General features: G+C 39.2%; 1 protein-coding gene across 1 annotated transcript in view; it reads right to left on the bottom strand.

Annotated features, from left to right (window-relative positions):
- mybpc3 (myosin binding protein C3) overlaps nucleotides 1-13,999 on the bottom strand; it is a 44,397-nt gene extending 30,398 nt beyond the window's left edge. Inside the window, exons 1-8 of the mRNA XM_083890855.1 lie at nucleotides 13,932-13,999; nucleotides 6,623-6,892; nucleotides 3,794-3,940; nucleotides 2,846-2,923; nucleotides 2,588-2,736; nucleotides 1,346-1,463; nucleotides 1,203-1,251; nucleotides 47-88 (exon numbers count right to left, since the gene is read on the bottom strand). Of these exons, the coding sequence (XP_083746981.1) occupies nucleotides 47-88; nucleotides 1,203-1,251; nucleotides 1,346-1,463; nucleotides 2,588-2,736; nucleotides 2,846-2,923; nucleotides 3,794-3,940; nucleotides 6,623-6,892; nucleotides 13,932-13,956 (878 nt within the window). The 5' untranslated portion in view covers nucleotides 13,957-13,999. The remainder of the gene's footprint in view (nucleotides 1-46; nucleotides 89-1,202; nucleotides 1,252-1,345; nucleotides 1,464-2,587; nucleotides 2,737-2,845; nucleotides 2,924-3,793; nucleotides 3,941-6,622; nucleotides 6,893-13,931) is intronic.
- Between the last annotated feature and the right edge of the window lie 2,910 nt (nucleotides 14,000-16,909).

Below are 16,909 nucleotides of genomic sequence, written 5' to 3' on the forward strand. Positions count from 1 at the left end.
GAATTTGAGCCTCCATTGCTGCGACAAACCCCATTTTTTTTACTACCTTGTTGATGGTCCATTCCTCTTCTTAACAGCAGCCTCATTCCTGATAGGTCAGCATTTCCACAGTTATTATTTTACATGATGACATTGTGTACACAAAGCGACACAAGTTTAAAATGTAAATGAGTGATTAACCCATCCTCAGTTCATGTTAACCGATTCTGAAAAACTGAACTGAAACTTTTCGCTCTTTCCGTGACCCCAGTTTTGAGAGTTGCGCATCTCGTTCTGCTCGGCTATTCTGAAGTTCCATTCATACTCAAATGAGCATCCATGTTGGTCTTTGTGCAGAAGCAGAGAGAGTAGAAGTCAATACTTAATGCTACTTAGGTAAACATTGATCAACACATTCAATGTTTTTCTTGTGTACCTCAAGTCTTAACGTCCAATTTGTTCTCAAAGCCTTTCACATTCACATATGAGAGTCTGACCCCTACTATTCATCTGACAAAGTCTGCTAATATTGTATCTTTTATCTACTTTGCTTTCAGAAAGTTGTAAACAAAATGAATTGGAGGTAACAAATGATGCTGATGCTGCCGCTTGTGAGCTGAAACAGAAAAATTGATGATTTATCTTGTTTTTTTTCCTCTCCTCTCAGTGGAGTCTGATATGAATTTACAATATATATATATATATATATATATATATATATATATATATATATATAAATACAAAGAGCCACTAATGTTTCATAAGTTCTAAATAAAAAAATTAAAAGCTGCAGCGTGAGGTTTCAAAGTCAAATTAAAGTATAATTCCTCCTTCTCAGCATCAGATTTCGATGATTTCTGCCATCAAAAACTGAGCGATATTCATCATTTATGTTTGAAGTCTGGCTTTTATATCGTAGACGGTCGATGCTAGACGTTCACTCTTCTCGACTTTGCCGTGCTTTAACACAAAAATCAATCTCACAAACTGTCGCATTGACTACAAATCGCTTTAAAGCAGCAGCTGAAACTGTTCGTTGGCTTCTCTAAAGTGATTGATTGCACAAAAATTGCTATATTTTTTTCCATGTTGACATAAAAATGTGAGGTTATGGTGAATCCTGTACATAAGTGATGTTCAGGGTTAAATGATTTGCATAAGTCCTGCAAAGGAAGGAAACACACTGGTCGGTGTGTGTGTGTGCGCGTGACAAGACAACTTACGTGCGTCTAAATGCTGCTCTGATGTCAAAGCCCTCAGTCGCACGAGCCTCTGAAATACAAGACAACCCATGTTTCCCCATCAATGATTATAATAACAATAATGGTAATAATGATTATTATAATGGGTGATCAAGCACACGTACCATGAACACTCAGATCAAAATTACAGCTGTCAAACTTGTCTTTGGAGGAAACCTCACATCTGTAGCCTCCTGCAAAGTTGGGCTTGGCGTCGATGATCTGCATCTCAAACGTGTGGACCTGAGTATATGACAAAGTGACTTTACAACATGTTTTATGCTTCATTATGTAAAACATTACAATCTGCTTTGAGTTGTCACACTGATTTACTTTCTTCACAATGAATGTACTTTATTTACCCATACTGTACCACAAGGCCTTTGCGCAACAGATGTTTCTCATGCTACATTCAGAGGTGGAAAAAGTACTAAAATATTGTACTCAAATAAAAGTACCAATACTTTGATGAAATATTACTCAAGTAGAAGTAAAAGTAGTAATCTGAAAATGTACTCAAGTAGAAGGAAAAAGTAGTTCATCCAAAACTATTTTGGAGCTCACGCACCCGGCGCAACACAGGGTATTACAACTGTGCCTTTTCTCCAACCTTCATACAGCCTTTTTATTGGAGAACATTCTCTAAAGGTTCCCAGAATGGTCCCCTAAAGTTCCTTTTTCACTGCTGGTGCTAATCACATCATCATTCGTCTGGTTCTGCTGTATATTTTCCCCCTGTAGGTCTTCATTGTGCTGAATTTTTATTTTTACTCAGTAACGGATAGGATTTATAAAGTAACTGAGTACAATACTTGAGTCAATACGTACTCAAGTAAAATACAAAATCCTGATTTTAAATTGTACTTAAAGAATACAAAATACACAAAAAAATTATTCAATACAGTAACTTGAGTAAATGTATTTAGTTACTTTCCACCTCTGGCTACGTTATTATTATTTTTTTTAAACTGTTGCCCTTTCACATCATTTACAGAATCATCAAACTGTATAAAAGCTGTCAAAACGTCAAGCTCTTCCAGGTTTTAATCTCCTTTTTTCTTTCAATTCATTAAAATGACTGAGCACTCCCCGATCCTCTGTAGATACTGACTCCTGCGAGGTGTTTATCGCTTCCCCCTGGTCATTAACACATCTGATTGCATTGAGCTTGATGTGCATAATTAGAGGGCGTCGAAAATTCACTGACAAAAGATTCACAACATTGGGCTATGTATTTGCATTACTGCCAATATGGCATTTATTCCAAAGTTGAGAATTGGTCATTTAAGAAGGGAAGAATGACATCGAGTTGGTGTAATATACAGTCGGAAAATGTTTCCTAATGTCTATGTTCTTGGCTACCAAACCTTAGTGTTGCGGTCAAATGACTCCTTTAACTGCAGGTGTTTTCCAGATTTGCTGGCGAGGTCCATCCACTTCCCTTTAAACCATTTGACGGCAGGTTTCTTCAGCAACGACTCGACGTTCACTTTGGCCACGAAAGTGATGTTTCCACCTGCACACATGGTTGTCTCACTGTTCATTGTTTATCTGGACACCAAGATAGGTTCAATTTGAGATGAGTTAACAGAGTTTTCATGGTAGACATGGTGAAGCCACATTACCTTCAGTGACCTCTCCACTCTGGGGTTTCTCTGTAAAGAGTCCAGTCAGGTCCTGTCTGGTGTCTGGAAGGTGTTCATCTGAAAACCCAATGGGATCATGGGAGAAATTCAACATAGAACTCTAAACAGGGAATCAACTTTAAGTTAACTTAAGCTTTAAGATGACGGAGCATAACATCAATCTCCTTTTCAGACCAGAGCCTTGAATTCCAATTTGAATTTGTGTTAATGTGTTTTAAAGTGGACCTAGACCGGAAGTTCAAATTAACGCTGTTTTTTAGTGTGTATCTGCGTCATTACCTTGTTTATGAAGCCCTGAAGGTTCTAAACAAACAGTTCAGCCGCTGCTGAGAACGCTGTGTTGTATTGTAATCTCTAAAAAAACCTGGTCCGGTTACGTAAACACCTGTTCTCCGTAACAGCAGATCGTCCTGCTCCGGGCACTAGTCCGGGCACATCTGGTTGCGTACATTGTTCAGTAGAAGAAGAATAACGTCCGTTGTGGAGGTGTTTCACGAGCGACAGTTACTTCTGACTCTGGGTCTGACTCCGGGTCAAAGTCATAAAGGGACTGCGGCGGGGAGTCATGAAGAAGCTATTTTTAAACATTGTTAAAACAATGTTTTGATAATGAGGAGCAGTGCATCCACCGTTCCAGAGGGGGGAGCTGTGCTTCTGAGAGAGTGGGTGTGCTGAATAGTATTGGCCAATCACAAGACTCTGTCTTCTGGGGGTGAGAGTTCAGTCTGAAATATCGCGACAAGAGGATTGCTATCGGCTCGTTTACAGCAACTAGGAGGTTTTTTGACCATAAAAACAAGTTAATGTATGTAAGTAGACCTCCATAACTAACATATATGTGCAACAGGACCACTCTAGGTCCGCTTTAATGTATATTTATCTAACACATCAAAATGACCAGGATTTTTTTGTTACAGAATAACTCACCCTCAGCTGGAGCGCCATTGTGTGCTGGTGCCACAGCGTCTTCCGCTGTAGGAGTGGCTGCAAGTGGTGCTTGTTCTGCTGCTTCTGCTTTGGGGGACTCTGCAGGTCCATCAACAGGAGCCTCAGCAGGGACCTGGACTGGAGCTTCTGAGTGAACATCAGCAGGAAAAGACAAAGTTAGAGGTTAGTACATGGCTTCAAAAATGCAAACCCCATTGTTGTCTGTTTTTAATACTTAAGCCTTTTTTTTATATATATATATATATATATATATATAAAAAGCGTCTGGCAAGAATCAGTCACTCAAATATTCCTGTCTGCATGATGTCTTATCATCTTTGAAACAGCCAACAGATTTTCCATTCGTTATCAGCTCCCTCTCATGCCTTTCTTGAGTGCCAGTCAAGTGGTGATTACTCATGAGGAAATAATGTGCTGGTGCGTGGGTCAAGGTCAACATACACGCAGAGCCCAAAGCATGTGTGGCTATGATATGAGCCACAGACAGCTGTGTGCGGTCGTCTGTTGTCCACTGGGCCCATTAGTCTGCTGCCTTTCTCTGAGATTTGTTTCCACCTTATCAAATCCAAACCAGCGGCGTCAGTGACTCACACAGACAGATTAATGGCATAAATGTCTTTCTGTGACGCATGTAGCACATGGTTGCTGCAGGTAACAACACAGTGCTCTAGAGATCTGATTGAGCAAGTGATGTGTGATGTGCTCACAGCCTTGAATGGAATGGCTTGTTTTTCCATGCGAATATAATATATTCTTTGCTTTCTTACCAGTAATGAGTTAACGGTGTTGCAGATTTCACATTTAGCTTAGCGTTAGCATAAACACAAGAAACAAGGGGGGGGGGGAAACAGTTGGTTTGGTCCTGTTAAAATAGCAAAACTTCATGTTACCAACTGTTATGGATAGATCGTCGTCTGATTTGAGAAGTGAATTTCACGAAGTATGCGTATGAGGCCGGTCTCAACTGATATATAACATTCCCCGGAGAGTCGGAGAGTGCTCTCGACTGTTTATTTCAGATTTCCTCAATAAATCCTTTCAAGAGCTACGTGACAGAAATATGCACACGCAGTTTGGGGTCAAAAAGCACATACTCGTACCATTGGCTTGTACCTGTGGTCACACATAAGATGCCTACTTGTAGCGTAGTTGACTGTGAAAATTGAACCAGCAAGTTTTTCAGAATCCCGACAGGATCTCATCCCTCATCCCCCCAAAAAAACTGACGTCGTCTGTGGCTCCAAGCATTTAAAAGAGAAGACTGGATTGATGCCACTGCAGTCAAAGAGGCTCGCGTTTGTAGTGTTCACTTCATAAGTTATAATTGATCAGCTCTTTCTGTTAGATTGCGCTGAAAAGCCTGGATTTCACAGAAATGTGTGTGTCAATGCACATAATATGTATATGAATCCTATGCTGCCTAAAGTTATGTTGTGCTCTTGGACGTAGCTAGCTTGTGGTTAGCTGCCAACCGTCTAGCGCCGACTGACCATATGATAGGCATTAAGCAACTTGTTCAGCTGTGTTCCAGAGCCCATCCAAACAAAATGGATGTGGGACATATCCTACCTGAATTGTACTAGCTCCTACTTCAAAGCGTTCCACCAATTGAAGTAGAATGTTAGAAAACAGTGACGATCGCGGCGCTTTCTCTTTATGTTTGAAGAAGCATTTTGACTGTCAGCAATTCAGTCTACTTACATACACAAGCAAGCCGTATATTTAAAAGCGATAACGATAACATCATGAGCATACTTTTACCGTAGCCCTACATATCTTCATGCTAACGGATAACGACGACGACATAATTTCACGCCATAACATGAAAAACAAGTTGCGATAAAATTGCTGTGTCTAGAACAACTCTACACGCAGAAAAGTAAAGTTTATAGCATATTCACGTGACTCCATGGGAGCCGCCATTATTCTCCGACGTCATTTTGGTGTAGTCGGGGTAGGTTGATCAGCCTCGACTTCGCGAGTAGGAGGTCCCACTTCCACAGGCATTCCAGTGCACTTTTTCTCGTTGGAAGTAGGATAAGTCCCACTTCCAACTGGTTTGGATGGGCTCTCGAACGCAGCATTAGTGAGCATGTTGGTTTCAGGTTGACTTTCTCACGTATATAAGCTTGGTTTATCTATAAGGTAAGAGTGAATAGCTGGCAACTTGCTAATATCATCTACCCAATCTTTTATGGAAGCTGGGTTGGCTAGTACTATTTTATGTAGGTATTAGGTAGGCTTTAGGTATTGTTTGCAATCCTTAATTAACAACGAAAGAGCATATTCAGAATTATTCGGTGGAGGACCATGGACATACATGCTCTTCGCTTACTCTGACCCCAAACTGCGTGCGCATCCTGGCTAGGCTTGGAATGTTTATATCCAATGAAAGGGTCTATAGCACATGGTATCAATTTAGTAAATCATGTTCCTATTAAGAGGGAAATGGTGCATTATCATTCAAAAAGGGAACATGGCACCTTTCAAATCACAAACCTGAAAATGGTCAATGATTTCTAGCCTTTATGCTAAGCTAAGCTAACAGTTGCGTCACACACTCTTGTGCGGTGTCAATGTTCTTGGCAAGAAAGCAAATAAAGCTATCTAAAAAACCTCAGATATGAGCATATGCAGAGTGTGAGTTCATGTGCGGACACATCAAGTTCATGCAGTGCATCAAATATTCAGTGGCTCAGTGCATTTCTGCTTTGAGTGCTCGCTCTTGTTCTGCTTTGTGCTCTGTGTTGGTTATTTTGCTCTTATACAGCAGGTGAGCGAGCAGGTGCGGCATCAAATTCTCCCCACCTGGCTTTGGTAGGACCTTCAGCTCAAACTTGACCTTTGACCCCCCAGCAATCACTGCATAGATATTGGTATCTTCCAGCCCTACTGCTTTTATAGTGAGAGAGTGCTTGTTTCCGTTGGCTGTGATCATGCATTTGTCTCCGCTGGAAATGTCCTTTGAGTTGCACTGCCATTTTACTTTAGTCTCTGGCTTCTCAGTCTCTGCTTCAAAGAGCACAGAGGAACCTTCCTGTGCCTCCTTAGTCTTTGGTTTCTTGGTAAATGCTGAAACTGAAGAGGGAAGTTGGGTTCAACATACAAAGTCAGTGTCTGTGTTTTCTTCCTCAAGAAGATTTGAATAGAATCTCATAGCAAAAAGACTTCAGAAAAAAACAAAATGTACATGACTGCAGTAAAACAGAAAGGAACCCATAGAGAAATGATGAATGAGTTGGAATAGTACAGTGTTGTACAGTCGGCAGGACACTGGGTGGGGCTAACTGAAAAGAAGTGAATTCAGTTTTTCACCAGTTTATAGAATTCCTTATCTGTCTTGCTCCTAGAGATACACTACCGTTCAAAAGTCTCACTTTTATTAATCAAAAGAGTTGCAAAATTAATAGAAAATATAGTCAAAGACATTGACAAGATTAGAACTTGTAGTGTAGTTTAAAAATACTGAGGATAGTGAATTGTGAACTTCAGAACCATGGATCTCCATTATTCAGAGAGGACATTAAAGATGTCAGTTTTTCATGTGGTTCTGTAAATTGACTTGTAACCACCTGACGGTCTGACTGTGTCTTCTGACCTCTGATGGCCCAGAGCCATAGTTTGGGAACCAACCAAAATGCTTTGCACATAGTAACAGCGGGAAACTCTTATTAAATCTTCATAGCAGTATTCTTGAACACTTGACTGTTTTTTTTTTTTTTTTTTTAAAGGATTTCAAACTGCAGTGATACCAGGAACCAGGAACTTTCCCAGAAACTAAGTGCATTTCCACCTACACATTGCAGCACTACATTTCAGACTCTCCTCACATTAAAATACTGACTTTGCTTTGTTATTAGAGTCTCTTTCACTTTCATAATGTCCAGGACAGGTCCAGGACAGGTCCAGTCCATTGCAGGGCAAATGAACAGAGACGAACAACCATTTAATTCACTCTCACATTCACACCTACAACCGATTAAGATGATAAAACCCAGGTGTCCATAGGGAGAACATACATGGAACGGTCCATGATCATCCAGTTGCTTTTTATTGGACTTTTTAAATTAATCTTTTTTTCTTTTCGTTATGCTTTTAGTTCTGTCTGGTTTTCAGTCCCTTGATTCCCCCGCCCAAATGTGTTCCATCCGTGTTTGATTATCTCTTCTCCCTCCCTGGTGTATTTAGTCTCTGTGCTCCTCAGTGTCTGTGTTAGTTCATTTTGGTTTGTTTGTTCGTTTGTTTTATGACATCCATTTTCAGTCTGGTCCATTGCGGTGGTTTTCATGTGTTCCTTGGCTTCTCCCTGTGTTTCGAGGTTTTTCTGTTTCTGTTTTACTTTTTGTTAGTTTGCTTCAAAAGGCTCAAAGACTCATTTTGGGTTGTCCATTTTTACATCCCCATTAAGCCCAATTTATACTCCTGCGTAAAGTGCTCTACGTAGGTTACGCAGAGCCTTCTGCGTCAACGCAGAGCCTGTCAAAGAGCCTCTGCATCGTCTCTGACTGCACGTAATATTTTTTAAGGGTCTGTCTCTCCGTCAAGGGACAACGGAGATGGCAAGAGCTGTGATTGGTCCTCAGGACAGGCCGAGCAAAGCTGCTCTGTGCCGGCTCACAGTGCGCACCGAGCGTCCACAGAGGCGGAGCTGATCACCGCCGACAATGTCGCTGCCGAACTATAAATACGTCATATCTTAATACACAAACCACGTTTAGACTCTAAATGGCCAATTTCTCGCCTCAAATTATCTTAAAACTGCGTTCCGTGACACAGAAAAGTGAGAAACGGCCACTGTTTCAACAACAACAGTCTTTCTCTCTCTTTCTCTCTCGGACGCCATTGCTCACTGTAGCCAAAAGCACAACAACCTTGCGCAGCGACCCCTACTGATCGGGCGGGAAATTGCAGCGCATATCCGTCCACGACGCAGAAGTATGAAGGCTCATGCAGTCAGATTACGCATCACGCAGTCGGAGAAGTATAATGTGGCCTTTACACTTGATCGGACCAGGTCATAAACCCGCGTCTTCTTAACGCAAGGTACAGCAACAGTGCTATCCACGATCCCTACTACATGGTGTGGTTCTGGTTTATTACTTCATAAGTCATATTTTTCGAGTCTTGCAGTAGCAGAGTCACTCACTTACCCTGTCTTGCTGTGTTTTCGTCTCTCACCTTGGCGGTGACTCTTTAAACCCCCATACAGTTTTATTTTAGCCTCCACAAACAGACAGAAACTCTTTTTGAAAGTATTTACCGCTTTCTCGCAGCAGAAGCTTGGGCAGGTAAACACCTGCAATCACATAACATTGTGTGTGTTTGTGTGTGTACAGAGCAATCCCCCAACTACACAAGGATTAATTCTATATAAAGGCCACAAATCAGCCTCCCCTGATCTTTCACAACAATGGAAATACACAACATTCTCCCGGAACCCTTTAGTCCCAGGAGAAATGTTCCTGGAACTATTCAGTGGAAATACTCCTTTAAATAGTGCTGAGAGAAGGTGACGTGTTTTTGGATTTGCGAAACGTTTACAGGCATAATAATTGAGATGTAAATAATTTACATGCAATAGCGCATTACAGTCATGAATGGCATTACAATAAAGACACAAACCATAAAGTAAAATATGGTGTAATATGATGCAGACATGTATTTACTGCAAAGATAAATGGTTGCACCAGGGCCCATGCAGGTAGGATTAAGCCCCATTCTATTTTTGTGACTGTGGAGGCACAAAAAGACCGACATGCCCTCAGTCTGTCTACAGCAGCAGCGACGTTGTCTCATGTTATCAATAATTTATGTTTCCACCACGTTCCCACCTTCACCTCACTTGTGATTTATTGACTGACTATGAATATACAGCTCAACCAGTTGTTTAGTAAGATTTAAGTTAACATGCCATTGCACTATAATTTATGGCTGGTTTAACGTGAGTTAATATAAAGCAGGGGTTCTCAAAGTTTTGATACCTGAGGGCCAATATAGGAACCCAACATTGTACTGAGGGCCGCCAAAGGAAAAAAAAACAGAAATAAATCCCATTTGTAATCATTTTTAATGACCAGATTGCAGTTCTACAGTTTAGCGTTAAATAATATAAGCGTTAATATAATGTAATTTAAGCTTTAATATAATAACACTTTATAATTTACTGGGTAATTACCCAGTATTTTGGCCATTGTTCTTACCTTCTAATTACAGGTTAATACCAAGTAACACATTTCTGTTACCATATATTTACTGGCTAAATAGAAATTGGGGGCTGTAGCTACCTGCTTGCGTATTATAACGCAATAATACACTAAAATTCACCATATAGAAACCATTTAAATACTCTATTTTTGTTTACACTTATTGGTCTGTATTCAGTAATGTCCAATAAACATTTAACAAGCTTAGTCGCTCCTGGATTAAAACTATCAACTGTAATTCACCGCGGGCCACCAGAAATGTTTCCGCGGGCCGCCATTGGCCCCGGGCCGCACTTTGAGAACCAATGATTTAAAGGCTGAAAACTTAAAACCTTTTTTTTTTTCATTAAACTATATGTTTAGCTGGAGATCAAAAGATGCTTTTAGGGATAAGAGACGTGTTACAAATACTGCATGTCAGTCACTCTACTAACCAGTACTATTAATACCTAATGAGGTTTTGAGACACCTTTTTGTCTAATTACAGTTTAGATTGATCATTTATTTCATTCATTTCTGTCTGACAACGTTCAATCGTCATTTTAAAAGATGATTTTTATGTCTTGCACGAAGGAAAAACAGATTTTTTTTTCTCACATAACTGATAGAATATTGAATTATTTAGAGACGGTAAACAAAACCCATTGTCTTAATGCTCGGGCGTTTACGATAATTGCTCTTAATGCCGCAGGCTCGAGACAAACATAACTGTCACTGTCCTCGACAAATCCTTGACACTAAAGGTTTTAGCACACACACGATATCATGTGCGCTGCTCCGTGTCATCTGATACCAGATACATCCTCACTCATCAAAGTATGAAGTAAGGGAGGAGGAGGAGGAGGAGGAGGAGGAGCAAAACAGTGGAAAGTCATTTTGTCTATAGCAGGAATCGTGCGCGCGGCATTTCTGCAACCCGCTGGTGCGTTTTGTGAATGTAGTGATGTTGGTGTGGATTTCACATCAAACGATGTTTCCACTGTGGGACGCTGTGATGTGTGTGTGTGTCCGTGTGTGTGTGTGTGTGTGTGTGTGTGTGTGTGTGTGTGAGTTCCTGACGTGACCAGAGTAACTTTCACACGTCTGGAGGACATGTTGAATAATGTGTGTGTCTGAACGTCAGCCTTGGGCTCCGTGATGATTGGCACTACTAAGTATTACTACCTTTTACTGCCACTGAATAGATTTGAATTATATATATAACATAAGTAGAGGTTGGTACTAATACTACTACTGCATTATGACTTTATATCATTCTCTACCTTCAACTCAATTTCTATGATACTTGCAGTGTCGTAATAGTTTTATAGCTGAAACGATTAATCGATTACTAAATTAAACTGTTTTGATAATCCATATTCGGTTTGAAGCTTTTTTCATGATTTAAACAAGATTTCTGATTGTTTCAGCTTCTTAAATGTGAATATTTTCTTTGTTTCTTTGCTCCACATAACAAAGAAATCATTAAAACGGAATCATTTTGGTTTGTGGACAAAACAAGACATTCAAGAACATTTCCAGGTTTGACAGACACTGATCAACGTTTGTTACAATTCAGGTATCTGTACTTTACTTTGTTTTTTTTTATATTTCCTCATTACATTTCCTGAATAATTGTGTACTTTTACATCAATTACTTATTTGTTACTACCAAATAAAATCAGAACATGCTCTCCTAGTCTTGATGACAACTCTTTACACTACAGTTTTGCCATTTCCATTCACTCACACAGTCATGTTTCACACGCTGCCAGCACAGCAGTCAGGAACAACGTGCGGTTAAAGTGTCTTTGCCCAAGGACAAGTGGAGTTGGGAGCTGAACCCACAACGCGAGCTGCAACTAAGGATTTTCGTAATCGATTAATCTGTCGATTATTTAATCGATTAATCGTTTGGTACAGCAAATGTTGATCAGTGTTTGTCAAACCTGGAAATGACGATGTTCTTGAATGTCTTTGTTTTGTCCACAAACCAAAATTATTCAGTTTTAATGATTTCTTTGTTATGTGGAGCAACGAAACAAAGAAAATATTCACATTCAAGAATTTAGTTATTGAATAATAATCGATAAATTGTTTCAGGTCTACACACAACCTTACAGTTGAAATACAATTTGCTTCACCACTGATCTCCATTCTAACTCCTCAGTACTATTTACAGGGTATCCGCAGGGTCTTAAAAAGTCTTAAATCCAATAATTTGAATTTAAGGCCTTAAAATGTCTAAAATTCTCCAAAAATCTTGTGCATAAACTTCAGTCTCGCTTTGAAATGTTTCTATTTTTGAGATTGCGATAACATAACTACAACACGGAACTAAAGTAGGTCACCTGTGTTCCCCGGTGAGAATTTATCGAGCACCGCTAGCTAGCGGGCTGTGCACGCGTCGCGGTGTGTTACAGCTTAGCATAGCGGCGGAGAAAACTTAATGAAAGCCCACAGATAAGCCCAATTGCAAGTTCAACGTTTTGTGGCTCCAATTTTTCTTCATGTTTTTTGTACTTTTTTGCCAGTATGGATTTGAAATGGGTCTTTAAAAAAGTCTTAAAAAGTCTTAAATTTGACTTGTTGAAACCTGCAGAGACTGTATTTTAGGCTTTATTGATAATTATATAACAGTAAATGTCATGTACTGAAGTAAGTTGACTTCAACATCTACCAAAGTCATTTTCTGTTAAGATACTTGTTCTTTTACTCCATTTAAGTACTTTACACACGACTGGACACGAGTGAATAATTATATTGTTTGTGTTTGACATCAGTTTATTTTAATCTGAGGGCTTTTTGTCAGCGTATCCTCTCTGGCTTACTGCCGTTGTAACTTCACATTCCCCCCGTTTAAGACCAATTAAGTTTATAGCAGCATCTGCTTTGAGCTGATGGTGACAACTGGTAACAAATGGTCATAATGTTCGCTCTGACACGACGAGCATGCAGTGACGCGATGAAACACCGCTCAGCACAGAAATGTGATGCGTTGTGACACCAGAGTCTAAGAGTGTACGTGTGTGTGTCCACCACGAACAACAAGGTCTGCTGTGGTTGGGGTTGCTTAAGAGAGAGGTTACTCAGCATTCACACATTATATTGTAATAATATCACATAGTTGCTTAAAGGAAGTGTCAAAAAAACAAAACGAAAAGAAGAAATATCCTGGCCATGGCATGTTGATAAAAACAAGTTTACCTCATATACAGATATCCTCTAGACCAGTGTTTTTCAACCTTTTTTGAGCCAAGGTACATTTTTTTTCATTGAAATCACGAGGCACGCCACCAAACAAAAATGTTTAAAAAAATTATACTCAGTAGCCTATATTAACAATTTAGTCATTGAATGAATGAATGAATTAATCGTTTATTTCGGGCAACATCTGCACACATCAGCATTTAAATTCATACACACGACCGAAAGGGAAAGCGGGTGAAGCAAAGCTTAATCTAGTCCCGCCCCCATTACCACAGAAAATTGTATTTCTTATTTTCTCTTCTTTTTCTTATTTTCTTATCTTTTGACAATATTGACGTCACAGCAGCAATAGCATAAGGTTGCAGTTCATCTCAAGACAGTCCACAGTCTACATGCACGTCCGTACATGTGTCCTTATCGAACCGTCACGAGCGATCACAGTCTCGAGTTGTCGCCCCTGGTGTAACAACGTCACATGTGGCCCAATCAAAAGAGTTCTTTTCAGTAGTGCGATGATTAACTTCGATGGTGCGAGTCATTCTTATCAAAGTGTCTTGAATATTTATATCCATATTATTTGCAGATAATTAATTAAAAAAATGTTTTTAGACCAATTCGGACGGCACACCTGACGATCTCCCACGGCACACTAGTGTGCCACGGCACACTGGTTGAAAAACACTGCTCTAGACGTCATTAAAACAGTCTGATATGGAGTCTCTTACTTGTTTTCTTGACCGGCTCTGGCATCGTGATCGCTCGCCTCTCCTCCACAGCAGGAAATCACTTTTCCTCTAAACAGACAGCTGTCTGTCTCCGCTCTCTGCCTTTAATAGAGCTGCCGGCCTCCCCTCCTTTTCACAAACCATCCCACCTCTCCATGACATTTCTCCACACACACACACACACACACACACACACACACACACACACACACACACACACACACACACACAACCAATTCTCCCCATCAAAGCTTGTCCCCCCCTCCCCCCCCCCCCCCACACACACACACAAACACCCAGCGACCCACCCACCTTGCCGCCAGTAGCGTCTGACCTCGAGCTATATTTCACCCATCCTTTCCTCCAACACCTCAACTGAATGATAGGCCTTGAGAGGGACGGCAGTGGGAGGATGTACGACAGGGGGTAAATTTAGACTCTTTGACTCCAAGGAAAAGAAAGAAGTTTGTTTGCTCTCGTCGTGTTTGTACTGCGATGTGTTACTTTGCAGACCCTCTAAAGTCTGTTCTATTCTATTCATCTCATCAGCTGTTGTGTATTGTGTATCAGTTACACACTGACCATGGAGGGGAGCTGTTGGCTCTTGGGACAGCAGGTGCTGTTCATTTATACATATGTATACATATTGCATGTGACGTGTGACCAAGTTCTTACTCATTTCTTTATAAAAAAAAAAAGAAGAAGAATTGAGATTGATGTTCTTTTAATATATATGTTTTATTGACATTTTATTTGTAAAAGTGGTTTGAGAATCTTTTTACAGCTCAAAGGGAAGGGCGTTAATAGTGAAGTTCTATTCAGAATTTTAATCAGATCAATTTATATTACATACCTATTATTTATTTTTGTAAGTTTGCATACAAACAACAAATTAAAAATGTGATTAATCCAAACCATTATTTGAAAAAGTTTAGTTTTTTTCATTACCTGCCTCATGTAATTCATTATTGAGTTTATATATCATTATTATTATTTCAAAAGTGCAGTTCAGAGAGATGGATTAAAGAGACAGACACACCGAGAGTGGCTCAATATGTTTTCAATTTCATTTAAGTTAGTTAAAGGGCCAATTCACCCAAAAAATTCAGTTTTTTAATGATTTTCAGAGATAAATGTGTTATTCGGTCATCAAACAGTGGATCTGAGATACATTTCTCGTTCCCACAGCAACAGAGGAAGTTGGGATTCAAAAAAATAAATAAAAAATGGACAAAAAGTTTGACATGTATGTCACTTCCTTCAAAGAAAATAAAAGCAGAATTACCTTTAATTTACCTGACCCTTAAGAGTTCCTTTAATATCCTGACTAATTCGTTCCCAAAAACTGCTGTAAAATAATTAAATATTATTTCAAAATGTACTGTATATCCGGCAAATCTGGCAAAAATTGGCTTGACAATAGGAAAAGGGTTAACCTGAATCTGAAACAGCATCATAATAACTTTAAACTCATTATCAAAACATTGTTTTAACCATGTTTAATAATAGCTTCGTCACGACTCCCCGCCGCAGTCCCTTTACGACTTTGACCCGGAGTCAGAAGACACTGTCGCTCGTGTCCTTTAAGTCATTTCTGTGTTCTTATACAACTGTTTTATTTTATCAGATGGAGAAAAAAGTAAATTAGCTCAAAGACGTTTCCAATGTGTTACTTTAGTTTGTAGAGACTACTTCACTCTTCACCCTGCTCTGTATTAACCACTTACATCTATACACATACATATCTGTATATCTCTAAACCTCATATTCTACGTTTACTTCTTCATCGTCGTCTTGTCCTTTTTCCTTGTGTAATACATCGATGAGTTCGGTCGAGATACAAATGAGAAAACTTCTGTCACAAATGACACATAATTAATTTTTTACAAGCAGTCTTTAATTACAACATTCAGATTTTTCATGCATTTATACAAATGTAAATAACTATGGTAAAGGTATATCATGGTATGTAATGGTAATATAATGACCCGATTACAGTAAGTCTCCCCTGCTGTTTTAAATATGACATGTAAATATATATACAATCAGTACCATCGTGACCCAAGGTTATTAAAAGAGAACTTTTGCATGTCCAAAACAAGGAGGAAACAACATAAACAACTAGTATAATTACATATCATTTAAAAAAACAACAACATTTGACTGTTAAAGATAATACATCAGTGATACATCGTCTATAACCAGTATCAGTCAAATGCTTCTGACCTTTAACAATTAAAGGTATAATCAAGCAGATTGATATCGCTGTCAGATCGTAATTCATCATGTGGATATTTAATATGAGGCCTCAGCTGTGATGATGATCATGATGATGATGAGACTCCACAGGAAGTCACTGCTCATGCAAACAAGTCGTCCATCAAAACATTCTTTTTTAAACATGACAGAAATATAATAGAATTTATGACTTTACACAGACACGATGACTGTGTAACACAGTCCAGTGAGCAGTTTTCTCCTGTCTCCTCTTTCTATCATGAAAAGCTGAAGTGACCCCCTGCTGGCCACATCGTGTATTAACCATGAGAATGGTGTCATTGTGGTGAAGGCAATTAACAAAATGTCAAAATGTCTCAAAATGTGACACATTTTCTTTTAGTATCCACAAAAAGAAAGGTTGAAGAATCAGATAACCCAGTTTGGAAATATGGAACAGTTCTACAACTGTGATTTTCTGCTTTTGAGTGAGAACTATCATTGTCGATGGGTTTGTCCTTGTATTCCTTTATGGATTTAAAATGTATATATATATATCTATATATATATAGATATAGATATATACATATATATATCTATATATATATATATAGATATATATCTTAATTCAATCTTAAACACAGGATAAGGTATTTCAAAGTATGGCCTCATCCTTTCAATGAAAGTTGCTCACCCGGCACGGCACACACTGGATTCTAAAATAAAACAGCCGCTATTTATGCTTCCTGTTTGCAAGCCTG

The sequence above is a fragment of the Microchirus variegatus genome, assembly GCF_963457635.1.
Source record: "Microchirus variegatus genome assembly, chromosome: 6".
In the NCBI taxonomy this organism is placed as follows: domain Eukaryota; kingdom Metazoa; phylum Chordata; class Actinopteri; order Pleuronectiformes; family Soleidae; genus Microchirus; species Microchirus variegatus.